The 24,980-nt window shown below is 52.0% G+C and overlaps 11 protein-coding genes across 11 annotated transcripts; 5 read left to right on the top strand and 6 right to left on the bottom strand.

Moving 5' to 3' along the window:
• Positions 1-304: 304 nt before the first annotated feature.
• On the top strand, positions 305-2,743 carry M436DRAFT_35521 (uncharacterized protein; the record flags this gene model as incomplete). The annotated part of the gene is made up of 2 exons (XM_013576231.1): positions 305-2,137; positions 2,192-2,743. 2 exons carry the CDS (start codon positions 305-307, stop codon positions 2,741-2,743), a joined length of 2,385 nt encoding a protein of 794 aa, XP_013431685.1.
• A 381-nt stretch (positions 2,744-3,124) lies between these two features.
• M436DRAFT_77606 (uncharacterized protein) lies at positions 3,125-3,996 on the bottom strand (the record flags this gene model as incomplete). The annotated part of the gene is made up of 3 exons (XM_013576934.1): positions 3,125-3,577; positions 3,644-3,897; positions 3,957-3,996. The coding sequence occupies 3 exons, from the start codon at positions 3,994-3,996 to the stop codon at positions 3,125-3,127; spliced, it is 747 nt and encodes a 248-aa protein (XP_013432388.1).
• A 349-nt stretch (positions 3,997-4,345) lies between these two features.
• Positions 4,346-5,557, top strand: M436DRAFT_14055 (DUF618 domain protein; the record flags this gene model as incomplete). The annotated part of the gene is made up of 5 exons (XM_013576039.1): positions 4,346-4,443; positions 4,501-4,592; positions 4,647-4,705; positions 4,754-4,895; positions 4,947-5,557. Coding segments are annotated over 5 exons (1,002 nt in total), but the record flags the coding sequence as incomplete, so codon positions are not given.
• Positions 5,558-6,742: 1,185 nt separating this feature from the next.
• On the top strand, positions 6,743-7,927 carry M436DRAFT_77604 (uncharacterized protein; the record flags this gene model as incomplete). Its single annotated transcript, XM_013576933.1, has 1 exon — positions 6,743-7,927. The coding sequence occupies one exon, from the start codon at positions 6,743-6,745 to the stop codon at positions 7,925-7,927; it is 1,185 nt and encodes a 394-aa protein (XP_013432387.1).
• A 1,612-nt stretch (positions 7,928-9,539) lies between these two features.
• Positions 9,540-10,864, top strand: M436DRAFT_68913 (uncharacterized protein; the record flags this gene model as incomplete). Its single annotated transcript, XM_013576781.1, has 5 exons — positions 9,540-9,736; positions 9,837-9,946; positions 10,005-10,121; positions 10,177-10,236; positions 10,290-10,864. 5 exons carry the CDS (start codon positions 9,540-9,542, stop codon positions 10,862-10,864), a joined length of 1,059 nt encoding a protein of 352 aa, XP_013432235.1.
• A 325-nt stretch (positions 10,865-11,189) lies between these two features.
• M436DRAFT_35232 (uncharacterized protein) lies at positions 11,190-11,615 on the bottom strand (the record flags this gene model as incomplete). Its single annotated transcript, XM_013576180.1, has 3 exons — positions 11,190-11,323; positions 11,377-11,468; positions 11,521-11,615. The coding sequence occupies 3 exons, from the start codon at positions 11,613-11,615 to the stop codon at positions 11,190-11,192; spliced, it is 321 nt and encodes a 106-aa protein (XP_013431634.1).
• Positions 11,616-12,123: 508 nt separating this feature from the next.
• On the top strand, positions 12,124-15,555 carry M436DRAFT_35545 (uncharacterized protein; the record flags this gene model as incomplete). The annotated part of the gene is made up of 1 exon (XM_013576234.1): positions 12,124-15,555. One exon carries the CDS (start codon positions 12,124-12,126, stop codon positions 15,553-15,555), a length of 3,432 nt encoding a protein of 1,143 aa, XP_013431688.1.
• A 621-nt stretch (positions 15,556-16,176) lies between these two features.
• Positions 16,177-17,386, bottom strand: M436DRAFT_37128 (uncharacterized protein; the record flags this gene model as incomplete). The annotated part of the gene is made up of 2 exons (XM_013576535.1): positions 16,177-16,686; positions 16,739-17,386. The coding sequence occupies 2 exons, from the start codon at positions 17,384-17,386 to the stop codon at positions 16,177-16,179; spliced, it is 1,158 nt and encodes a 385-aa protein (XP_013431989.1).
• Positions 17,387-17,810: 424 nt separating this feature from the next.
• On the bottom strand, positions 17,811-19,895 carry M436DRAFT_68909 (uncharacterized protein; the record flags this gene model as incomplete). Its single annotated transcript, XM_013576780.1, has 3 exons — positions 17,811-18,432; positions 18,476-19,371; positions 19,428-19,895. 3 exons carry the CDS (start codon positions 19,893-19,895, stop codon positions 17,811-17,813), a joined length of 1,986 nt encoding a protein of 661 aa, XP_013432234.1.
• A 409-nt stretch (positions 19,896-20,304) lies between these two features.
• On the bottom strand, positions 20,305-22,145 carry M436DRAFT_77598 (cation efflux protein; the record flags this gene model as incomplete). The annotated part of the gene is made up of 4 exons (XM_013576932.1): positions 20,305-21,765; positions 21,819-21,905; positions 21,964-22,010; positions 22,067-22,145. The coding sequence occupies 4 exons, from the start codon at positions 22,143-22,145 to the stop codon at positions 20,305-20,307; spliced, it is 1,674 nt and encodes a 557-aa protein (XP_013432386.1).
• A 574-nt stretch (positions 22,146-22,719) lies between these two features.
• On the bottom strand, positions 22,720-24,938 carry M436DRAFT_34819 (acetyl-CoA synthetase-like protein; the record flags this gene model as incomplete). The annotated part of the gene is made up of 7 exons (XM_013576113.1): positions 22,720-22,788; positions 22,842-23,742; positions 23,801-23,911; positions 23,968-24,335; positions 24,391-24,574; positions 24,634-24,704; positions 24,795-24,938. 7 exons carry the CDS (start codon positions 24,936-24,938, stop codon positions 22,720-22,722), a joined length of 1,848 nt encoding a protein of 615 aa, XP_013431567.1.
• Positions 24,939-24,980: the final 42 nt, after the last annotated feature.

Below are 24,980 nucleotides of genomic sequence, written 5' to 3'. Positions count from 1 at the left end.
TTGTTTCGAAGCAGATGGAAACGCCCGAGCTCTGCGAGCGCGCGCCGGGCCGAGGGTTCATGATGACGATGCGACAAAGACGCGGCTCGACGTCTGGACGGCCAGAGCACCTGCTCAGACTGGCTCAAGTCAACTCATGTCGCATTCACTCACACACCGCCCGTAACAAGAATGCCCATTGCTGTCCGCCCTGTCGACTTGTTGCGGTAGACGACCTCTCGCTCCCCACCTCGCCCTGCTCCGTCTGTCTCTCCCTGTCGGCTGCCGCCAGCCCTCGCCCTCGCCCTCGGAGCCCCGCCTAGTCATGCACCCTCGCCAATGGCTCTGCTCAAGAGCATGTCAGGAGTCATCTACTCTGTTGTCCGTCCTGTCGAGGTCTTCTCTTGCTCCAGCTAGATACAGTCGCTTTCTGAGCACACAACCGAAACAACCGCCATCAATACCCTCGCATACCCTTGGCCTCTCATGCGCTCGCTTAACACCTCTATCACGACCCTCGTCGCATTCGCCCACTCAGTCCGCTGTATCACTGGCTTTCAGGCGCCCATTTACTCGTTCTGCGATTGTCGCAAAGTCTCAAGAGGCTGCCCGCTCATATCGAGATGAGATCAAAAACCAACCAGATCGCGAGGACGATGATGCCATGGACGACCAATCATTCAAGCCCACAGAAAAGGCAAAGAGTGCTGCTCAGCTGAATTTGTCGGCAAAGCTGAGCAAGGACGGCAACGGAAAGACTGGTGGCCAGAATGAAATTTGGAGATTGCTCAAAATTGCCCGTCCTGAGCTCAAGGTCCTCTCCTGGGCTTTCCTTTTCTTACTCATATCATCATCTATCTCCATGTCTTTACCCTTTTCAATCGGTAAGATTATGGATGCTGCTACCAAGCCTGCTGAAGAAGGCGGGGACCACCTCCTTGGTATGACCATGCCTGTCTTCTACATTGCTCTGGGCACCATTCTCTCCATTGGTGCTGCTGCAAACTACGGCCGTATCATCATTTTGCGCATCGTTGGTGAGCGTATTGTCACCAGACTGCGTTCTCAGCTCTTCAGACGTACTTTCATCCAGAACGCAGAGTTCTTCGATGCCAACCGCGTAGGTGACTTGATCTCGCGTCTTGGCTCAGACACCATCATTGTCGGAAAGAGTATCACTCAGAACGTATCTGATGGTCTGCGATCCCTGGTTTCTGCTGTCGCTGGTTTCGGTCTCATGGGCTATGTCAGTATCAAGCTGACTGGTATCTTGGCTCTCATGTTCCCACCCGTCGCCATCGGGGCTTTCTTCTACGGTCGAACCATCCGCACGCTATCGAGAACCATCCAAAGGAACCTTGGAACTTTGACAAAAATTGCCGAAGAGCGTCTAGGAAATGTCCGCACCTCTCAGGCGTTCGCTGGTGAGCAGCAAGAGGTGCACCGCTACAACACCCAAGTGCGCAAAATCTTCGAGCTCGGCAAGAAGGAGGCTCTTATTAGTGCTGTTTTCTTCAGTACCTCTGGCTTCATGGGTAACATGACTTTCCTGGCTCTCTTGTACTTTGGTGGTGGCATGGTCAAGACTGGTGCCATCAGTGTCGGCGATCTGACCAGTTTTCTCATGTACACAGCATATGCCGGATCCTCACTGTTTGGTCTCTCTGGCTTCTACTCGGAGCTGATGAAAGGGGTGGGAGCTGCGTCGCGCCTGTTCGAGCTACAAGACCGCGAGCCTACCATCAGCCCTACCAAGGGTGAACCTGTCAAGAGTGCGAGAGGTGATATCGTTTTCCAGAAAGTCAGCTTTGCATACCCCACTCGCCCGGCGGTGCCCATTTTCAACGAGCTAGACTTTACCATCAAGCAAGGCACCAATGTCGCAATTGTTGCTCCATCGGGTGCTGGTAAGTCTACAGTGGCCAGTCTGATCATGCGCTTCTATGCACCTGCCAACGGACACATTCTCATCGGTGGACGCGATGTGACGACCATGAACGCCAAGCAGTTGAGGAGGAAGATTGGTTATGTCGGTCAAGAGCCTGTCCTCTTCTCGGGCACAGTTGCTGAGAACATTGCCTATGGCCGACCTCTGGCAACTCGCGCAGAGATCATCGCTGCTGCACGCCAGGCCAACTGCCAGTTCATCTCCGACTTCGTAAGTGTTTTCCTCATACTCCAAAGACCAACATGATGCTAACCAAACTCACAGCCCGAGGGCCTCGAAACACACGTCGGTGCAAGAGGCACGCAACTTTCCGGCGGTCAGAAGCAAAGACTGGCCATCGCCCGCGCCCTGCTCAAGAACCCAGACATCTTGATCCTGGACGAAGCAACGAGTGCACTAGACGCCGAATCCGAAACCCTGGTCAATCAAGCCCTGAACAGACTTCTCGCAGGCAACAACACCACGATTTCCATCGCACATCGCTTGTCGACAATCAAGCGCTCAGATATGATCATCTGCATCGACAACGAGGGCAAGGTAGCCGAAACAGGCACTTACAACGAACTCAGCAAGAAGAAAGAAGGCGCCTTCAGCAAACTGATGGAATGGCAAATGTCTGGCAATGAAGCCGCAAAGTCACGTCCTCATGGCCCGAAGATTGGGGAGGAAGAGGAGATTGAGCATGAGCTTCAAGACGGTGAGGCTGAGCAAGAAGGTCGTGATCAGATGCAAGAAGAAGGTACAAAATATAGAGGCGAGGACATCACTGCTGGGGAGGCTGTTGCCGAGAGGACGCCAAAGAGTACAGGGAGATAGATGAAAGGGATGGCAAGTTGCGTTACTGCGTTTCCCGTTTTTGTCCTCCTCACGCTGCTCTTGGATACCCCCTCACTCTCACCTTTGCCATGTAGACGGTTTGCATCTTTGTTCTTCTGTTTTGCTAGAATTCCGGTGGCTTTGCATTGTTGTCAAAGAAGTAGATGGAAGTATACCCCACTCAATGATTATTTACCATTTATCGACACCATCATGCACTTTATTCTAGAGCTTCACTTGGTAATGTACACAGTTGCACTTTGAACACTGAAAGTGTCATGTACGATGTGAACTGTAGATGAAAGGATCAAATGTTCGAATTCTACATTGTTCTTTTCTGCAGGCAACAGCATAGGCGCAAGAAAGGGGGGTATCTCTGTCTTAGTAACCGCTGGCGCCAGGAGCCTTCTCATCCTTGCGAAGGTTGAGCAACAGTTCCCTGAACTTTGACTTTGCCGAACCCTGAGCACCGCCAGAGTTGCCCTTGCCACTGAGATCAACAAGCTTGGAGACTCTGTCCCAGCTGGTTCCGCCGGCGGTAGTGTCCTCTCGGGACTTGAGGAACTCTTCTGCCTCCTTGCGGGTCTGGGAGACGGTCTTGTCCTTCTTGTTGTTGTAGTTTTCGTAAAAGTCGTCGATTGCTTGGTGGGCGGCCTTGACGGTTTCTTCCTTCTTGTTCTGGGAGACTTCGTCTCTGTGTTGGAGGGCCATGTCTCTGCGCTCGCGCCATTCGCGAATGACACCAGGTTCGGATTCGTCTTGGAATGAGGCTTGGTTTGATTTGGGCTGGTATGGTAGTGCAGAGCCGGTAATTGTGCCGCCAGGCGCTACTCCCTGTATTTGTGGTACACGTCAGAAGGTGTTGATTGGTAGTGAACCAGAAGAGCAGTGAAGGCTAACCTCGTTTGATGTGTCAATGGCAGGGAAGCTGGACTCGAAGCCACCCATCTCGTGGTCGGCAGAAGCCTGGTAAGATCCACCTCCTCCAAGAAGGTTATCGTCGTCGTCGACAGTAGCGGCGTTGTCGGCGGGAGTTGCGAATTGGTCTGCGTCGTCGCCCAGGAGAGCGCGTTCACGGGCCAAGAAGTCTGAGGGGTCGTCGGCCATTTGGGTAGTGTCCATGTTGTTGTCGGCGGTGGAGTCTCCGATCAGACCTTGAGAATGATGTGTCAGTCCAAGTGTGATCAGTAGTGATCTTGATGCAGTGGTTTACCAGAGTCAAGGTCCTCAACCGAGGGAAACTTGTCGGCCATTGTGGTGTCTGCGGTGGTGTGCGAGCAGTGAGGCTGACGGTGAATGGGTTCAGTGTTCCGGTCGGAGTGTAGATGGTTGTGAGAGAGAAGCGGTGATGAGGTGGTGATTGTTTGGCAGTCGGATTGACGACAGCTAATGTCCAGGCGGGCTTGGGGTACACGGAGCGCCAAAGCGCCGGCCGATGATGCGGGAGAGCGCGGGCCCGCGACTTTCGACTTGGCGCCTCCTGCCGCTCATAAAGTCAAAGCACCTTGATTGCGCGCCGCGACTTGCAAGTAGCTGTCGATTGCTGCTTGCTGTCAGTTGATCCTCTGCCATCACATTCTTCTTTCGTCTGGTGCATACACAATGGCCTACGCCGATGACGCCGTCAGAGCAAAGCTCTCGGCCCTGAACGAAACTCAAGACAGCATCGTCAGTGTCGCTCAATGGATCATCTTCCACAGGTTTGTTCGCTTTGCGCCGCGACCCGTTACAACACCATAGCTGACTCGCATAATCAGACGACACGCAGACCGCACTGCTGAGCTCTGGTTCGAGAGGCTCAAGGACTCAAACCCGCCTAAGAAGCTCAATCTCATCTATCTCGCCAATGGTACCTGACTACACACCTTCCCTCACACACGACCACTACTGACGCATCCCGCAGAGGTTGTCCAGCAATCAAAGGCCCGCAAAAAGGACGACTTCCTCGTCGCCTTCAGCCCTGTGCGTACACTACTATAGCATTTCCATAGCCCCTTCTGACCATACCAGATCATCGCAGAAGCCACATCATTGGCATACAAGAGTGGCACACAAGACACCGGCGGCAAGATCAAGCGTGTTGTTGAAGTCTGGCGTCAGCGCAACATCTTCGAGCCCGCCATACAAGATGCAACCGAGAAGCGCATTCAAGGTACGAGCCCTCGTCGTCCTACACCGCATCCGAACGACTAACACCACCCAGAAGTCGACAAGTCCCGCACAGCTCGTTCAGGTGGTGCACGTCTCGGTGGTTCCCTCCTCGGCGGTTCTCTCTTCTCAAACTCTTCTGCCCCGTCAGTACCACCTGAGCTGCAATCTCTGGTACAACTGCAGTCCACCTTTTCCCGCTGCGACGCTACCGCTCAACCCCTGCTCCAGACCGCCGATACCGAGTACACAAAGTCGACGGATCCAAACACACCTGTACCCAGCCCTCCTGTTCACGCCGCTCGTCTCTCGTCGCTTTTGAAGAACCTTGCGGCTGCAGAAGGCGCCCTTGACGCCAGCCTCAAGGCCCGACACGAGCTCATCGCCAGCCTGCAGAAATTGCTTGACTCCAACAAAGCCAAGCTGGAGTTTGAACAAATGGCACACTCGGAGCTTTCGTCCCGCCGCGCTACCATCGAGGCAAAGAAGAAGGATGTCGAGGACGGCATTATGCGTGGTCTGTCCGCCGATGCGTCGGCCACCGTCTCCTCTGGCCCTTCCGCGGATCCTCGCCCTGCTGGAAACGACGGCAGTCCTGAAGTCGAAGCTTTCACTCCTCCCCCAGAGGTCGAAAACTTCACGCCCAGTGGATCTCCTGAACCCGCCTATCCTGCCGACGATCACGCCTACGGTCAAGACTTCCTGGAATCAAACACTTTTGCCGCGGATCGCAACCAGGAACAGGAACCCATACACACCGAACCAGCTCCCTCATACGAGCCCCCACTAGCTCTCCAAACTGGCGCTCCAGCCATGTCAGAGGGCGCAAACATGTTGCTCAGTAGTCTCACTCGTCCTGCATCTAACAGTCCTGCTGCCACTGCTGATCCCCGACTGAAGAGAAGAAAGATGAATCACAACTCTGAAACTGGCGAGGATCTCTTCAGTACGGGCGATGGTGTCGGTCTAGACAAGGATGTTGCTGCCATGCTTGGTGCCCAGTGAGCTTGAACGGGTAGCTGGCTCTTCCAGGGGTTTTCCACATACCGCCGGTGGCTACGATTATACGGATATTTAGCTCTTTCTGCTTTTCGCTGGCTCTCAGGACGGACCTTTAGTATCTTGTAGTCTGACAAAACGGTCGCTCAAGTCAATAGCTTTCACACTGCGGACCTTCATATGAACAATAGCATAGAAACTCGGATTGCCACCTCCTCTCAGGACTACTTCTTCTTCCATGCTCCTCTGCTCGAATGTTTCTCTCCCTCTCTCCAGCTCGTGCTTTCCAATCTGGTCGCTCCAATACTTCATTCCTTCCATTACCCAACTTGTGATGACTTACGCCTTTGCCCAGCAGTCTGCTACTCCGGCGCTACACATCGGCGCTGTAGCGACCTTGCTGCCTAAGAGCGTGAAGAGGTTCAGTCATCCTTCCGTTTGCTATCAGCATCACACTACTCTCGGGTCATCGATAGCTGATCACGAGCGCTCGATTTCAACAGAACCGGACAGCTCAAGTCGCTTCGAGTGAGCTGGTAGTACATCACTCACAAACAATCACAGTCGTTCAGGCTTCAACACCTAGAGGCTTGCATGCGTGTGCGCACTAGTTCACTTCGAAAACACGCACCTTCTGTTTCTAGCGACTCCTTCCTTGACGACTTCTTCTTCTCACTCATCCTCCTTAATCGCCCCTTCGCCACCAATCTTTCTCGGCGTTCTTCTCACTGCTCTCTCTCTTCTCTATCTGTCTTCTTGTTTCGCCTCTCCCGACCGTACTTCCTCAACCCACTTTCACCAACCATCATAAAATTCCTTTCTTTTCCCAACATTCCCCTGCGCTAGCCAACCATGGCGCGCATAATGCAGACAGCCAGAAAGAATACCGCTAAGTCTGCTCCTGGCAATCTTGAAACCCGTTCTCTGCACAGAACAGGCTTTAAGAGCAAGCAGGAAGCTGCGGCGACCAAACTACCCCTCAAGCTGAACAACATCCTTCAACTTGCCCGCCCAAGATGGCCTGCGAATGATGAGGTGACACCTGAGATATCTCTGAGAAAGATCAGACAACTGGAGAGTGGAAACGTCGACGAAAAACTAATGGCTTGTTTTGCAAGACATATCATCAAACCAGGCCAACACAACCGCGCGCGCTGCTGGGTATCAAGGCGTTCTTTGAGAAAGGCTTTCCCAGAACATTTCGGCCAGGCTGGATTCCTTGCTGAGTCCACTTGGCAGCACAAAGCAGCTAGCGACTTTGGTTTGCCAGACATTTTCTTCCGATGCGTCGATGATCGGAGAGCCCTCTTAGGTCCTCACAAGTCTGTCGAGCATATGATCGCAGATATCGGTTATGCACCTGATCTGAAGGCGCTAAGTCACAATGAGTACCAATGGCTGCAACAGCGTGATTCAAATGACGAGCAAGACTCATCAACGAACCTCGAGCAATCGAGTACCCCCGTGAGGCTCGACGTACACAATGAAATCAGTCTGGACGCGAAAAACGTAGGGGAGAACATCACGCAACTACCCGAACATCTTCAACCTATGCCTTCTGTAGGGTCACATCCAAGGAGAAACACAAAAGCGCCTGCCATTTCAAAGATCACGCCAAGTCGCGACCTAACTCTCCCTATCAAAGCAGAGCCCATGGAAAGCTTGCGTCATGAGCATGGGACATCTTCACATCAGCCGAAGCTTAGCACGCCTCGCACTACAGGTACACAGGGTGATAACACCCACACGACCACGCAGCACAACACTCAAGGTCAACAAGAGCAAGTAGGCACCATTACCGAGCCGGCACAGCTGCCCGGACCGTCTGGTGCAAACAACATGACAGCCGTCAAAACCATCCTCATTCCCAGATTATGCGATATTCTTCAAGACTTTCCTACGGCTCCGAATGACGAGTTATTTCTACCCTTGCTGCATCAAAGCCACGGTCGCAAATCTGCCAGATATCATAGAGGAGAAGTTCCTCGATCTGTCTACTCACGTGGTCATTCATTGCATCAGCAGTTCGGCTACTGACCAAGTGGACGCCGCAAGTCTGGTTAGGCCTGTGCTAAGGATCCTATCCAGAAATCGTCACAGAATGACCGCAGGTGCCTACAGCATACTGCAGCGGGGTTTGAACGATGCTGCCAGAGCAGACAATCTTGTCAGGCTGCGGGCTATGCACGCGCAGTTGTTGCTTCTCGAAGCGCAGCACGAGAACGTCTAGAGCGAGCAATAGCAAGGGCTCAACACATCTTTGATATGGCTGAAAGTAGCCGAAATGGAAAGTTCATTTGGGAAGTTGAAGCAAATGAATATCCTCAATGATATCGCAGACAAGTCATGGGAACGTAATTCTATTAATTAGCAGTTCGAGAACGAAGACCCCATCTGAGATTGAATCAAGTGCAAACCTTCCATCAAGGTGCTGAGTCGTTAGGCTTTGATACGATGGCAGAAAAAACATGCCATGGTGGCGACCCTGAACCGAGTGCGGATCCTGAGTAATTTTGAAAACCGTCAAGAGCCCTTATGCTTTTCGTTCTTGTACGATACTCGTACTCGCATATTTTTGAGGTATTTACTGGCCGGTTCGCAGACGTTGCGAGACAGTAAACACAAGATATTGGACGGCAGTCAAGGCACGGAGGATCAAGGCGCAAGCCCTCGTTCCAAAGCAGGCTGCAACTTTTTTGACAGGATGAGGATGATCCGCTCCGCTCGGCGAGCGGGAGGAACTCAAGTCCGTGTCAAGGATCTACGGTGAGCGCTACGGGTTGAACGGGTATGATGACAGATAAGCCCAGATATAGAATAGCTCAAAGAACGTCAAAAGTCAATCGCGAATCGACCGAGTGCCAAGCACTCAAAGACGGCAGACCCAGCCGTTTCGATAGAGCGTACAATTTTTTTCCCCATGGGATTCTGAAAAGTTGGCTATGTGGGGGGTAAGAGAGAAAGGGTCAGTTGGATATGGACGAGGAAGTCCGGTTGTGGAATGTATCAGAGGCGAGTAGCTGGTAGGAGACGATTCGCTGGTCAAACACACAGAGTGTGAGGTCAGTCTGGTGGGAGAAGCAGCGTCACTGTCAAAGGTACCCGTCGGGCCACGACGTTTGTGGTGCCACATCATCCGTCGTTCGCGGTGCACCGCCTCAAAGTTGTCAACCGCCAGATAGACATTCGGCCTGCTGTGGAAGACCTTGATGCTGTATCTTTGTACTGTGAGATATTGCAGCTGGGAGAGAAATCAAGAGATAGAAGCTGGAAACCGAGTTGGCAAAAAGCATGCAGATGTATGCTAGATAAAGCAAGAGGCAGGCAACACCAAAGGGGACCCTTTTGGATGTACCAGCCACATTCGCAACATTCTCTTGATTCCGCACGCGTGGCAACCCAAGCCGATGCCTCGTAAGCACTTCCACGACACCACAAACCTACCCGGCGCCCAATTCTTCTCCTTCGTCCGTACTTCTATTCCAAGTTCCAACTCTCTACTCTTCGTCGAATCCGTCTTCAACCCATCACTCGCTTTTATCGCGTGTCGCATATTTGTAGCATAGCAGAAGTGCCTTGAGCATATCGATCGCTCTATCCACTACACTAGTCAGCACCCGGCAGCAAAGGTCCGAAAGCCCACTTCAGCATGGATCAATCGTCGCCCACCACCCGCCCACGGACAACCTCTCGCGCCTTCAGTCACAAGTCCGACCACAGTCGCAGCAGCAAGCACGAGGTTTTGGTTGACAACCCTGTCGAGAAGCAGCGCCGCGATAGCTTCTGGAAGGGCGGGTCCAAGGCCAACCCAAATGCTGCCATCAACGAAGCCCAGCCTGGAGGTGTGTTCCTTCCCTCTTCCTAACATTCCCATCTTTGTCTGTCTTTTGACTACCTCTTGATTTCCACTCCTCCACATTCCCAACATGGCCGATATTGCTGTTAGCTTTCCCGTCACCCCCGCTGACCCCAACAAAGATGCCGCCGTCTTGGAGAAGTCGACCCTCGAGTCGCTCCGCCACGTCCAACATAAAGATAGTAATGGTAATGTAATCAGTAAGTCGCTTTCTCTGTCGTCACCTGCTCGGCCATCGTCGTTGACCACCCTCTGCAGCCGAACCCGATCTTTCGAATCCTACTCGCCCTCGCTGGGAAAGACCTCTCGATACCATCAGATCATTTGAAAGAGCCATTGATGGTGGATACAAGCGTCGTTCCGTTAGCAGATCTGGTACGTGCGCTGTTACTTTCCATGCCCTAGGGCCCCTCACTGACAAAAACCATAGAAAGCTACACTTATAACAACAACGACCAGAGCCGTAGAAGCAGCTACTATGGTGGCAACAGTACGTATCACATGTTGGCCATCGATCGGACATACACTGATTGAGTCGCGCAGACTACGAGAACGGCTCACAATACGGCGGCGGTCACTACGCGTCGCGTCGTCAGGACGGTTACTCTGATGCCGGTGTCCCTGGAGCACCCTCCAGCCGTAACCAATATCAGAGACGCATGAACTCGAGTCGCTCCAACAGCGCATACGGATTCTACCCTCAGCATGGTTACAACGACTCGTACGAGGCAAACGGCCACCACAGCGACAGTACCGGACCCTGGGCCAACTCGACAGACCCCAGCAGCGAGAACAGCTCCCTTGACCGCGCCAATGGCGTCCCTAAGCAGACTGACCCTTACGGTCACGATATCTACAATGGACCTCCGATCATGGAGGAGTATGCTAGCGACTCGGATGGAGGTTACGGAATGTCCTACGGCCACAGAAACGGAGCACCGGGTGGAAACCCAGCTGCACACTCCCAGGCGCCTCCTGTCCGCGCACCCATCAAGCTCAGCGGTGGCGACAACGCGTTGGCCTCCCAGGGTGGAAGCCTGCCACCTACCACACGACCTGTCGCAACAAAAGAGGAGAAGAAGAAGGGTTTCTTCAAGAAGCGATTCAGCAAGGGTTGAACAAGCCGCGATGAAGCAGTACATACGTAATGATCTAATGGGCAGATTGGGAGGAGCTGGGTGTTTCACAGCTGCATCTCAGCGGCGTTTTTGATTTGTCCTTGGGTGGGTGGGTGGTTTGGCGCTCGACAGAGATGATGTCGGGCGGTGGCATGTCAGAGCCAGCACCATCACAAGGGTATTGGTACAAATGAATTATTTCTATCTTTTTGCTCAATCTTCGTCACACATCTCGCTTTCTTCTTTCTGATCATTTTTATAAAAACTCTGTTATTCAGGACTACAGTGCAGTGCATATGAAAGCAGTGAAATGAGAGGTGAACCATCAGCGAGATTTTTTATCTTTCTCTTCAGCCTCTGCTCGTTCGTCTGCGTCCTCTCTCATGGCGACGATCACGTAGCCAATCAGGACAACATTCGCAATGATTGCAGCGGTTGCACCAGCAAATGTGGAGTTGCCTTTTGAGTTAGCAGGGAAGGTGAGAATGGCTTATTGTACGAATGATATTCACCAGAGTAGATTGTGTTGAGAGTTATGAAGTAAGACGAGATTGGGAGGATAATCATAGCAAACGTGAAGAGCAGCAGCTTAACAATGACATGTCTGGTGACAGGTTAGTGGTGGATTGAGATGGCGGTAGATAGATTTGGCATACTGTGGCACAGCCGGGGTGGTTATAGAAGGCTGCTGCTGGACTTCGTCTTGGTCAAGATGGGTCTTCTCCTGGGTGACGATTCTTTTGGTGGCCATGATAGTTTACGGAAGTTTGTCAAACAGGTGTGGTCGATGGCTCTTTGGCCAGTGAAGAGAGTGCAAAGTGTAGGGCCGTCGCGTGCGCGTCACGCCTCCGCATTCAAAGTCGTCGAGTGAAGCAATTGACGATTGTGAAGCGTCTCCCTTGCCACTTTTTTGGTGATTGTGTTCCTATCGATCATTGCACCCCTCTCTTAGTCACCACCGTACACCACCTTTCGTCCCACGTAGAGAGAGTCTAGGCCTGGCGATTTGTCCTGTAGCATTGTCGGCTTAGCGAGAGATCGAGACTTTTTTTTCGTCTCCACGGATCCCCGACAAGGCAGGCACAATGGACAGCGACCCGATTGTGAGCAGCCCGGTCAAGAGGCAGAAGACCGCTGGCGGCTTCCGCCCTGCTGGTCGTCGGCCTCAGACGCAGACACAGATGAGCGCTTCAGGATCCATACCGACGCAGATTCTTTCACGACCACCGCCCCAGGCCAATCTGACCTTTGCTAACCTCATGGCCGACTTGACCGCCGACTCGCAACCTCACTCCACTCAGCCGACTCAACTTCTACCAACCGCCCAGAAGCGCTCTCACTCTTCCACTCCCACCGTCCAAGTTGCTCGCAGCTCACCCGCTCCGGTTCCCGAGTCACCTCTGCCACAGCCCCACTCTCGTCCCCAAAGCACTCTGGGTGCTCGTTTCGCTCCTCCTGGAACAGGTTTTCGACGTCCTGGAGGCATCATACAGCCCCGTCCTGTGCAGCTCATTAACATTGACGACGACGATGACTTCGCCGATCCCCCGGTCGACCGCAGTTCGGATACCGAAGGCCCCGCTACACAATCCGCCATAATTCCTACCGCCTTCACGAAAGGGGGAAGGAACCTCGACTCTTCTCCCAATCGTGTGTATGAGAGCCCCAAGTCGTCGGCTGAGAAATTCAAGAATCTGACTTCTTCCTTCGCCTATAATGCCGGTGGAATGGAAACTGCATATGGAGGTGCCTCGAGAAACAAGCCACAGCAGCGTCAGCCGGTCCCTTCGCGTGCTCAGCCTGTAGAAGATATGTCAATTAACGATATCTTCGAAGTGCAGGACCAGAAAAAGGTGGAGCGTATGATGACTGTTGCACCCGGCCGACCTATTAGTGTGCTCTACAAGGCTTTAAAGACCTGCCACGGCAGTTTCGACGATGCCATCGATATGGTCTTCCGTAATGAAGGAGAGAAGGGTGATATGGATGTTGTCGACCTCACCAGTTCAGATATCGAGAGCAATGTCGCAAAACCTAGTGCCCAACCTAGAGCGGCCGCCAAACAACAAGTCAAAGCACCTACACGAACAATTGCCGACAAGTATTCGACAAAACCCAAGCCGACTACTGTTCCAAGTCCGGAGGCCGCAAAACCCAGAAGACGCTTGATGCAAGGCCGCAAGAATCCGGTATCGCCCATTGGATCTCCTTCTCCCACTAAACCGGTCGAAGCTGTGGTGAAGAAGCGTCCTGTCATCATCGACTCGGACGATTCTGATGCTGAGTCCGGCAGGGAGTCGTCGGAAGAAGATACAAGTGATTTCGACGGTCGTCTGCTCAAATTCTTCAACACGTGTAGTGCACAGGATCTGGCCGATATTTCTAACGAGAAGCTGGAGATCGCCGAGTTCATATTGTCCAAGAAGCCCTTCCGCAGTCTGAACGCCATCCGAAACATCTCAGATGCGCCGCCCCTGAAATCTGGCAAGAAGTCAGCCAAGAAAGCCATCGGAGACAAGGTCATGGATGTGTGTAGAGAAATGTACAAAGGATACGAAGCTGTTGACGAGCTGGTCGAGAATTGCGACAACCTTGGTAAACCCATTGCCGACACGATGAAGCAATGGGGTATCGATTTTGCTGCCGCTACCAAGGACGGCGAGTTGGCTCTCACGTCCTTGGAAGACACCCAACACGATTCTGGCATGGGTACTCCCGCCAGCTCTACCGGCATCCTGGATGATGACGACGACGACATAGTCAAGCCCAAGACATCGCGGCCCAACAAGCTCAAGAAAAACATCTTCCTGAAACAGCCTTCCAATATGAGCACTGATCTGGTCATGAAGGATTACCAGCTGTTCGGCCTGAATTGGCTCAATCTGCTCTGGTCTAAGAAGCTGAGCTGTATCCTTGCCGATGATATGGGTCTGGGAAAGACCTGCCAGGTTATTGCTTTCCTTGCTCACCTGAAGCAGACGGGAGTGCCAGGAGTCCATCTCGTTGTCGTTCCTGGATCCACTTTGGAGAACTGGATCAGAGAGTTGAACAGATTCTGTCCCGCTTTGGAGGTTGCCCCTTACTACGGCTCACAGGCCGAAAGAGAAAACCAGCGATACGACTACGGATCTCGCCTAGATGAGATCGACGTTATTGTGACTACTTATGAGACAGCTGTCGGAAAGTACGACACAGACTTTTTGCGCAAGACAGTACGTCCTGTAGTCTGTGTTTTCGATGAAGGTCATGCTTTGAAGAACAGTCAGTCCAAGAGACACCAACAGCTGATGCGCATTCCCGCCGAGTTCCGCCTTCTCTTGACCGGTACGCCACTGCAGAACAACTTGCAAGAACTTGCTTCGTTGCTTTCATTCATCCTACCTAGCCTCTTCAATTCGCGAAGAGAGGATCTCGACAATATCTTCAAGTTCAAGGCCACTACCAAGGACGCCGATCACGCAGCTTTGTTATCTGCACAACGTATTGCGCGAGCTCGCTCGATGATGACACCATTCATCCTTCGTCGGAAGAAGCAGCAAGTTTTGAAGCATATGCCTGCTAAGCACCGCCGTGTCGAGTACTGCGATATGCTGCCCGAACAACGCGAAGTATATAATGAGATGGTCAAGCAAGCTGTGGATGCTCGTACACAGCCCAAGAAGGGCGGCACCAAAGCAGCCAAGACTGCTCAAGAGATGACCGCGCTGCGCTTCGCTGCTTTACACCCTCTCTTGTTGAGACGCAAGTATGGTGACAAAGAGCTGGAGAAGTTGGCAAAGGCACTCAAGCGTTCTGAGGAGTACGGTGATAACAAGCCGGAACTTATTTGGAGACTGCTCACAGAGCAGACCAAGGGTGGTGACTTTGGAATGCATAAATTCTGTCTGGACTACGACTTCCTGAACAGATACGCCTTGCACAACAACGAGTGGATGAACAGTGGCAAAGTCAACAAGCTGAGAGAACTACTCGAGGGTTATATCAAGAACGGCGACCGCACACTCATCTTCTCACAGTTCACGACGATGATGGACATTCTGGAATCGGTTCTCGAGACACTGTCGATCAAGTTCATGCGCCTCGACGGTAGTACTGCTATGTCGACTCGCCAAGATATTATCGATCAGTTTACCACTGACACTTCCATCCCTGTCTTTATGCTCAGTACTAAAGCCGGTGGTGCTGGTATCAACTTGGCTTGCGCCAACAAAGTCATCATTCTCGACTCTGGCTTCAACCCTCAAGACGACATCCAGGCCGAGAACCGCGCTCATCGTGTTGGTCAAACCTGTGATGTTGAGGTCGTCCGCCTGGTCACCCGCGGCACCATCGAAGAACAGATCCACGCACTTGGAGAATCGAAGCTCGCACTCGACGATCGTGTGGCCGGTGCCGCCGAAGACGCCGCAGCCGAGAAGAAACTCGAGGCCGATGCAGCTCTCGCTGTCGAAGACATGTTCTTCAAGCACTTGGAGGAAGACAAGAAAGACGAGCATCACCCAAAGATGGAAGACAAGGACTCTATCGATGCCATGGACATCACGAGAGACGACACTGCCGCAGCGAAGAGTAAGGATCTTCGCGACGAGTTCAGAAACGGACTCAAGGATGCTGGTCTCGATGTCAAGGAAGAGAAGGATGTCAAGGCAGAAGCCGATGTCAAAGAGGAGGCTGCTGTGAAGAAAGAATGACGAGATGATGATGAAAAGTCTGCATGATGGCATAAACCTATACAACCTGATTACTGCAACATCGGTGTTTTGGCGGGGATTGTGTTTCTTTTTTTCTTATTTGGTATACAATCAGATGAGCCAACGCTGTTCAGACGATGGAACATGTGAGAGACCTTTGGCGTTTTGTGCTTTCAGAAAGCGTGCATGATGGGGAAGAGAAAGAGGCGGATAGTTTTAGATGAATAGAATCGCATGTCTCACTCGCACACAAGGGACTAGATGGAAATATCATCATTGGTCTCACAATTTGCATGCCTCTTTTCTTGCATCGATGTCTACTTCTTGCAAGTTATACCCATGAAACACCATTTTTGCATTCTCTTGCGCTTGGTGTACAATACATTTGCACTATTCGACATAGCTAAAGCGCTTGTCGGACTTGTATGAGAACTTCTCAGTCCCTCATCCCTTCTTTTGTTTGAATCCGAAGTGAGAGGTTTCACCCAACAGCTGTATACACCGAGTTGAGCAAAGCGAACGTCAAGTCAGCCTCCTAGTCGGATGCCCACTGCCTTTTTGCAACCATACAGCAGAAGCAACACGAAGGTGGTCATTGTTGGCGACAGTTGGACATCTCGACTACTCAACCGTGATCAAGAAGGCCTGAAGAGCCCCGTAAGCACGGCAAAGAGCAGCTCTGTCGCCTGCTTTTACAGCTTGCTTCATCCTCTGGAAGAGATTCGTGACTTCTGGTAACGCAAATACTCTCATGGAGTACTCTTGGAAGATCTGAGTGGTGATTCGGCCGTATTCTTCGGCAAGGGGGTCTGGTCCGAAGTGGCTGGTGAACGACATGTCTTCGCTGTACGCAATGGATGGTGTGGATACTGGCGTTGGGGTTGGTGTCTTGTAAGGTATGAGAGCCGAAGGGTGTGGTTGATCTGATTGCTCGAGTTGTTCTTGCTTGACAGGCGATGATACATCCTCATCTGACAATTCGATCACAACACTACCTCGAGAGCGGGGTTGAGATATCGGTTCTTGCGGTAGAGGTAGATTGTGTGGCGACGGTCTCGCAACTGCAATTACTTGTTCTTGTGGCTGGTGGTGTTGACTGGATCGTAGAGACACACGAGGCGATTCGCGAGTCTGATGTACTGGTCAGTGGTCATGATCCTCAGTGTTTGTATCGATTTCTTACATCTGTTGTATCTTCGTCCTCGACACAATCGAACTGGGTCAGACTAGAAGTGTCTGAGTTTTCCTCACTGTCATGAGCCAACGGATTGAGACATCGATGTTTCGAGTCCATGGCGAGCACCCTTGACAAAGTGCCGTCTGTCTTTTGGAAGCAGTATCTCCCCTGGCTTACGTGGAGTAATAGCGCAACCATCTGTTCGCCTCTAAGATAGAATCTGTACTCGACCAAGAAAACCTTACGGTATTTGCCATTGTTAGCCGCAACCGGAAGGAACTCGAGTGTCAACTTCTCGCAGTCGGTACCAAGTTTTTGACAACCAGCACAACAGACATGTTTCAGATAACGTCCAGGACGGTCCGGATCGCTAACAGTACCGCTCCCTTGTCGCGGATCTGTCACGAATCGAGGAAAAGCGGCATTCGCGCCGCCAGCAAGGGCATTGCGTTGGCATCGGCCAATGACCTCGTCAAAGCTAGGAAAGACGCCTAGATACTTTCTCAAAGGCTGGTCATGGTATCCGATCCAGATCGAGTTGTTTTCAGACTGAAACGGAGCGACTTGAAGACTCGTGGATGGGTCTGAGCCGTGGTTTCCAGGATCGCTCAATGGTGAGAAACACTTCAAGACGACTTTGGCGCGTCGAACCATTGTGTGATTATCGGAGCGAAAAGACGTGTCCCAAGGTTGAAAGATCGAGCAGGATGGTAAACTGTGAAGAAGTGCAGGGGGATGGGCTGAGTTGAGGTTGAATTGTTGGACAATGCTCGAGGCTGTTGTGTGTGACTGTGTTGGAAAGTGCGAGAGTGGAACAAACAAAAGAAGCGGCTTCCTGCAGCGCGGTTGTTGCACAACACGAGTGCTTGTCACAAAAGGCGCCATCCAAATTCGAAGTGGAAAGATCGACTTACGCTCATGACTGATAGTTCACCTACTACAAACTCGGCTCCATTGTTGACAGTTTACATCGCCTGATGACCATCATTCTCATCTCCTTTCCCCTCTCCAATCTCCAATCTCCATCAGACAAGACAGTGCTCCTATCCGATGACTCGTCTTGCCTACTTCGATACCATTACAGGGACCAACCATGATGGGCGATGAGATACACCTTCAGCTCCCTCTTGAGCTCTCTCACACGTTCCTCATCACCACCGAGAAGAGACACTTTCAACGAGAGCGCCATCTCTTCAACCAGTACATCGTCCTGCGCGCCAGGGTATTTGATGTACATCTCACGTAACAAATCCTGCAACTCCTTCTTCATTGTCATTTCGCTGTTCGGATTCTTAGGCTCGGACAACATCGTGGCGCTCGTGTCTTGAGCTTGACTGATTGATGAAGCTGTCAAATCAACGGCGACGATTTCTGGAACATCTGGTGATTTCGATGCTTTGACAGGTATGCTGGACCGCAACGTTCCACGTAACGTCTGGGTGGTAGGTAGTGTCGCAAACTGTGGAACTCCAGGAGTTGCTAGGGCATCATTCAAGGAAGTCTCGGTCACAACTGTCGGGCAGGATGTGACTTCACCGCCCTCGACCTCAGATTCGTTCTTTACAACGAACAACTTCGTCTGCTCGGTTGACTTGTGGCTTGTGGTTGTGTTCTCCTGCTGGGCTTCGAACGCGGCAGTCCGGCGTGTGTTGAGCTGTTCCAAGAGCTCCTGATACATGGGCTCGAGCTCGAGGCTGGAACTGTCAGCATTGTTAAAAAGAAGATGAGAAAGATTCCCCTTACTCATTCTTCCAGTTGATACTGCCTCTAATCAATTGTCCGATGCGAGCTATGAACTCATCACGAGCACTGGAGCCGCCAAATTCCAGCAAGATGATACCTCCAGTGATCTCGTCAGGAGACTCGTGGATATTGCGTGTAGCATTGTTGCTCACAACGACCTTGAGAGACTGTTGTCTGCTGTACAGAAGATACTGTGCATGTTGTCCGGTCATCAGGAATGGGTTTTGGGTGGTAGGATCGATCAAAGATCCCTCGCCAGACTCGACGGTGAAGCCGTCGTTCCCATACATCAGCTTCAAAGTCGGTCCGTTGAGATGATATGCAAGCATGCATATCTCTTTGATGTGCAACAAACGGCGACTCGGTTGCTGTGTGCTACTAAAGCCCGACTGTGATTGCCAGGTGGTGGTTTTGGCGGGACGTCTAGCTCCGGGCTTCCCCAATTTGGGTCCGGGACGCACAGTAGCTGGGTGTCTGCGAGCGATAAGTCGTCGCTTTGATTGAGGCTCAGAAGAGTTTGTGAGAGGATCTTCAGTCTGGCCATCCGCAACATGTGTGCTCATGTCTCTGCTTCTGGTGAGCATGCGCATCTTTTGCACAACGCGCAATGGCGTGGTATCAAGATCATCAGCGAGCTGTGCTGCCGATCTACCCGATTTGGTTGGAGTGCTGGTCAATTGACCCTTCGAAGAGCCCAGACTACCAATATTGGCGCTGCGGGCTGATCTTGGACTAGACACAGAGGCACTTCCTTTGGCAAGCCCGTAGGACTCGTGATAAGTGCCATCAGCCTTCCAGAACCGGTATCCGCCAGTCTCGTGACGATGTACGATGGCGAAGAGCTTTTGTGGTGCAGCGAGTTCAGACAGGCCCATATAGAAAGGATAGATGATGACCTTGAGAGTTGTGTCAGCATGGTAACATCTCGGAGATGGTCTGGTAGGAGCCTCACATTCTGCGTCTGTCCAAAGGCAAGTGTTTCCAAGCGAGAAGGTTTCTCATACTCTACATCTGAGCCGTGGGTAGTCTGATCACAGCCATCACCACAGCACCGTAGACGCAAGCTCCGGAATCTGTTCTTCTTGGCCACTGTATCAGGGAGCGCAAACTTCGGGTCTCCAGTAAGCGAGCGTGCGATCAATTCCTTGTAGCTAGGGTGCGGCCACACACGGCGACCGAGGTCTTCGAGATTGCCGATCCAGATCTCAGGGTCGAACGGCATGGTGCGAAGAGGGCGTGCACGATCTGATCCATGGTTGTGTGCTTGCTCGGTAGGTGCAAAGCAGAGGCGGCGGTCGGAACTGTTTTGGTTGCTGCCATCAGTTGTGGTGATGATTACATTCGAAGGCGTTGCAGGCAAAGGCGTCTTGACAATACCACCATTGATGGTTACAGGAGTGCTATTGTCCGGAGCCGCCATGATGTCCGAGTGCAGTGACTGCAAGGATGGTGATGAAAATTCCGGACGACGCACGGAGCGCGGAAGTGATAGGAAGTAGGAAGTGCGGTTCTACTAGTGAACGTGAACGTGAAGTGAAGTGGAAGTGGGCCAGAGAAGATCAAAACAACGCACGTCTATGGAGTTCTCAAGTGAAGCGCCTTCAGTGGTCTTTCTGTGTATTACAAAACGTGTAAAATAGGATATTGATGTACAAAACAGCATTGCCAAAGTGATATATTTCTACCGGCCAGGCTCAACAAACCCTCTAAGCATTTCCAATAGAACAATCAGACGGATCTGTACGCACCATCGGCGGGCTTTGGTAAGAAGAAGAAAACACTCTAGAAAGGGGCATAAGAACAGAGAGCAAAAAACCTTTTAGCCATTTCTAATGGCTGTGGCCGTGACCGTGATCGTCGTGGTCATGGTCATGGTCATGCGCATCCTCCGATTCAGCAGGAGCAGGAGCACAGCAGCTCTTGCCATTGCAGGCATCGTCACAGTCAAGCAAGCACGCATCTGCCGCAGCGCGAAGACTGTTTGCATTGCTAGCTTGCCTGTCCAAGGTCTTACGAGAAGAGGATCCATCAACACCGCCAAAGTGGGTGTCATCGGCGAGAGGTGCAGAGTGGTCGTGTTCAGGGTCGAGGCAGAACTCAGGCTGGATAGTGGAAGAGTGAATGCCGTACTCGTGGAGGCAGTCGCGAATGGCACGAGCAAGCTCCATGTATCTTGCCGAGCCCTCGCCCTTGAAGTCAAAGTCGACCTGAACGTGCAGACTCGCAACAAGCTTGGTGTCGCTCAACTGCCACACGTGGAGGTGATGGGCACTAACAATACCAGGAAGCTCCTCAATATCTTCCTTGATATCATCAATGCTCAAACCAGCAGGCACAGCTTGAAGCAAGATGCGGGAGGCGGCAAGACAGAGAGGGATGGCAGAAGCGAGAATGATACAGGTGATGATGAGGGAAATGCCAGGGTCGGTGTAGAAGCGCCATTTGTAGTCGGTGAGCCAGATGAACAGAGCAGAAGCAATGACACCAATGTTTCCTAGAGCGTCACCCATGACGTGGAGGAAGACACCGCGCATGTTGAGATCGTCGTGAGAGTGACCGTGGCCACCGCCACTTGACTGTTCTTTGGGCTGTCTGTGTTTGTGCTGTTTGTGGTCGATGGGCTTTGACTTTTGAATGCTACCATAGCCGTTGGATCCATTCTTATTGAGGAGCGGCTGCTGGGTGGTCTCGTCGGCGTTGTCATCCTCTGCGGCGGATTCTTCGGTGTTTTCGCCAGATTCGATGTCTTGAAGTCTGCTAGTCTCGATGATGGAACGACGGAAAGATGAAGGGTTGACAGGCACGTCTTCGACCGAGTAAGCTCTGGAGCGAGAACGGCTGGACTTTGACTTTTGACGGCGGTGGCCAGAGTGAGGGACTTCGACATCATCGCTAGCTCCGGAGCCGCTTGCTGCAGGCTTCTTAGTCTTGGGCCAGTTTGCAACTCTGCTCTGAGGCAGCACATCGGCGACGTTTCCAGACTCATCAGCGACATCAGCATCTTCGTCCTGGACAGCACGGCCTTCTTCGGCGGCGCTGACAGTGTTTCCATGGCTGTGTCCGTGGGAGTGGCCACCATGGCTATGACCGCCATGGCCGTGGTCGTGGAAGAGGAAAAGACCGACAATGTTGGAGGCAAGACCGAGACACCCAACAATCAGCACAAACTTAGGGTTGCTGACTTCTTGGGGCTCGACGAAACGTTGAATGGCTTCAAGGAAGATGGAGAGACACAGGGCGACGAGGAAGACTCCATTGACGAGTGCTCCTAGGGTTTCGGCGCGTTGCCACTGGCAGAGAGTAAGTTCGGGAGCGAGTTGTGGGCGAGGATATGAGTACGTACGCCGTAGGTGTACATTTTGGAAGTTGTCTTCTGGTTGGCGACCTTGACGGCCCAGAGACCGACGAGTAGGGAGATGACATCGTTAAGCTGGCCGCTGGTGTAAGTCTTGCAAAAGCTACAGGCCGGAGGAGAGAAGGCGACTGACCATGTGGAAGGAATCGGCCACGAGGGCAAGAGAATGGACGGCATAGCCTGAATGCTTTGTCAGTATACGGTGGTCGCACGACCTGGACGATAGCCAGGCATACCGGTAATGAGTTCGATGAGGAAGAAGACGGTATCGATCGCCAGGAGGATGCATATCCTCGTCGACTTTGAGAGGCCCATGGTTGCTGGCTGCTCGTGTGTCTGTCGAGAAGGAAAGTGGTCGAGAACTTTGGAGACGTGCGGCGTCGCGCGCGTCCTAAATGACGACAGGCAAGCTTTTCCCTTTCTGCGAAGTCGGTGCTTAAGCCTTTCAATCTGCTGTTTGTCCTGCACTTCTGACTCAGCTCTCTTTGAGAATTCTGAGTCTGTCCGAGACGGTCCGACCTAATCTTCAGGAAAGCTTACAACCATCTATCGTTTGTTCTAATTCGCTGCCTAGGATATGCCTTGTCGCCTTGAGACCCTGCTTCGTATTCCCACTCACCAAGCTTCCCCGCGAATGAGTTTCCCTCTCCAACTGTCCGAATCTCGGGCCGATTTGATCGCCGAGTGGACCACCCTGTCAAAATAATTCTATCTTGTCCATGACAACATCAAGCCACTACACTTGGTCGTGGTCCATCGCGTACTTGATCTATCGATGCATGACCTGAGAAGAACGTACATTGAAGGCTCTTGAGCTTGACAGGTGCTTTCAAGACCTCTGAATCATATCGACTGATATGTTTGGGATAATTGACATTAAGTCTGTACATCAAGTATCCAGCCCATGCCCACCTTCGGCAAGTTCGACACCTGTCTCTCTCAACTTGAACTTTTGGATCTACTTGCTGTCAGTCTAGACCACACTGGGACGGATTCACAACCGTCACTTACCTTCCCAGATGCTGTCTTCGGCCAGCCCTCGGACCAAAAGATGTACTTTGGCACCAAGTGCGGACTCAACGTCTCCTTGACCCATTTCCTGATTTCTCTGGCGGTTTTCGCTTTCTCTTCTTCATTCGCGTTTGCGTTCTTCGGCATGATAAATGCTGCGACCACTTCGCCGTACTTGGGATCTGGCAAGCCTACCACAGAGACATCCGTCACAGACGGGAGTTTGAGAATAGCGTTCTCGATTTCCAGAGGATGAATGTTCTCGCCACCGCGGATGATGAGATCTTTGATGCGTCCAGTGATGCGCACATATCCCTTCTCATCCATGCTGGCTTCATCGCCTGTGTGCATCCAGAGAATACCTTCTTCGTCTGGTTGGATCGCCTCTCGAGTACGAGCTTCGTCACCCCAGTATTCTTTCATGACCAAATAGCCAGCCACAGCAAGTTCGCCGCGGACATTCGGTGGTAAGATCTTGCCGTCTGCACCTACGACTTTGGCTTCCACGTGTGGAAGCAGTCGTCCTACGGTTTCGATGCGAGCCCACATCGGGTCATCGGTCGTTGTCATTGCACTGACTGGACTGGTCTCCGTCATACCATAGCAGATCGTCAGTTGAGTTAGTCCAAGCACATCGTGGAGTTTGCTCATCAAAGCAGCTGGGATGCTACTGCCTGCCGCAATGCCTGTGCGCAGCTGGGAGAAGCCTTCGTATGGTACTGTACCAGAAGCCAGCAACTCCAGCTCGCTGATGAACATGGTAGGTACGCCATAGAGTGCCGTGCATGCGTTCTCTTGTACTGCACGCAAAGTAGCTTCAGCGTTGAAAGATTCGGAAGGCAAGACAATGGCGCTGCCGTGTGTGCTTGTGGCCATGTATCCTAATACGGCTCCGAAACAGCTATCAACCCTTGGCATTAGCGTACAGAACATGTCAGCTGCACTGGTCTTGGACTTACTGGAACAGAGGTGGCGGACAACAGACGATATCTCTGTGTGTCAAGAGCATCCTGTCACCAATGCTCTTGCCGTTGTTCAGAACAGAGCGGTGCGTCAAGCATGCAGCTTTCCTGCAAATCTCTATCATCAGTAAACCTTCCATCATGAATGACATATGACGACTTACGGCATACTCGTCGTGCCAGACGTGAACTGGATGTTGACCACATCATTCGCATCCAACATCTTCGGCGCCAACGTTTTACCTTCCCCATCTCGAAGCACATCTGTATAGCTATTCAGTGCTCCAAACGCTTCAGTATCTACTCGACCGCTCGAATTCTCAACCACGATAACACCCTTCAAGCTGGAGACGGCTTCCGACTCCATCTTCGATCTCTTCATGTCAGGGATCAGGTGTGCGAGTAACGGCATGACTGATCTCGGCGCTTTGTAAGGCAGGTTAATTTCGGAGGATATGATGAGGTGCGAAGCCTCAAGGTGAGTAAGGGCTGAAGTGATTTGTAGAGCGTTGAATGCAGGATTCAGAGGTACCTGAAACATACGCAGGTCAGTAGAGACTTGTTGAAACCCAGATTGTGCGACGTACGAGCATTGCACCAAGCTTGAAGAGTGCATACGTAGCGACACAGTATTCGACTCCATTCCCGAGCATTACGGCCACTCGATCACCTTTTCGCACACCCTGCCTCTCAAGTCCTCGCGCGAGAGCATCGCTCTGAATATCCAGGTCTTGATAGGTCAAAGTAGCGTTCTGATGGCGAGCTATCACTCTATGACCAAAGCTCAGCTCACACATTCGAATCGAAGAAGATTGCACGTAGAAACTCACGCAGGTCTATCGCCATGCTCGCTAACTACATCCCTGAAGTACTCAGGTATGGTCTGCGTGATTAATGGAGGCTGAAACATACGTGATTAGTATCATTGTCATCGGATGCTGTTCTTCGGAACGCCACATAAAGAGCGTGTGTCTGTCTTGATCCTACTCACATCACTAGATCCACGATCTCGTGACTGGGTCAAGAGCCCACGAGTCGAATGGGGCTTCGAGAATGCCACAGAGGTCCTCGCAATGCGTATGGACGATGTTCTGGTGGCCGCTACCGAGTGCCGAAGGGGTCGTAACAGATGCATGTTGATGAGCGTCTCAGTGAATCCAGCGGAGTCTACTTCGAA

This window comes from Aureobasidium namibiae, assembly GCF_000721765.1.
Source record: "Aureobasidium namibiae CBS 147.97 unplaced genomic scaffold scaffold_1, whole genome shotgun sequence".
Classification (NCBI taxonomy): domain Eukaryota; kingdom Fungi; phylum Ascomycota; class Dothideomycetes; order Dothideales; family Saccotheciaceae; genus Aureobasidium; species Aureobasidium namibiae.
Note: the sequence above shows the minus strand (reverse complement) of the source record. Positions and strands in the feature narration are given on the sequence as shown.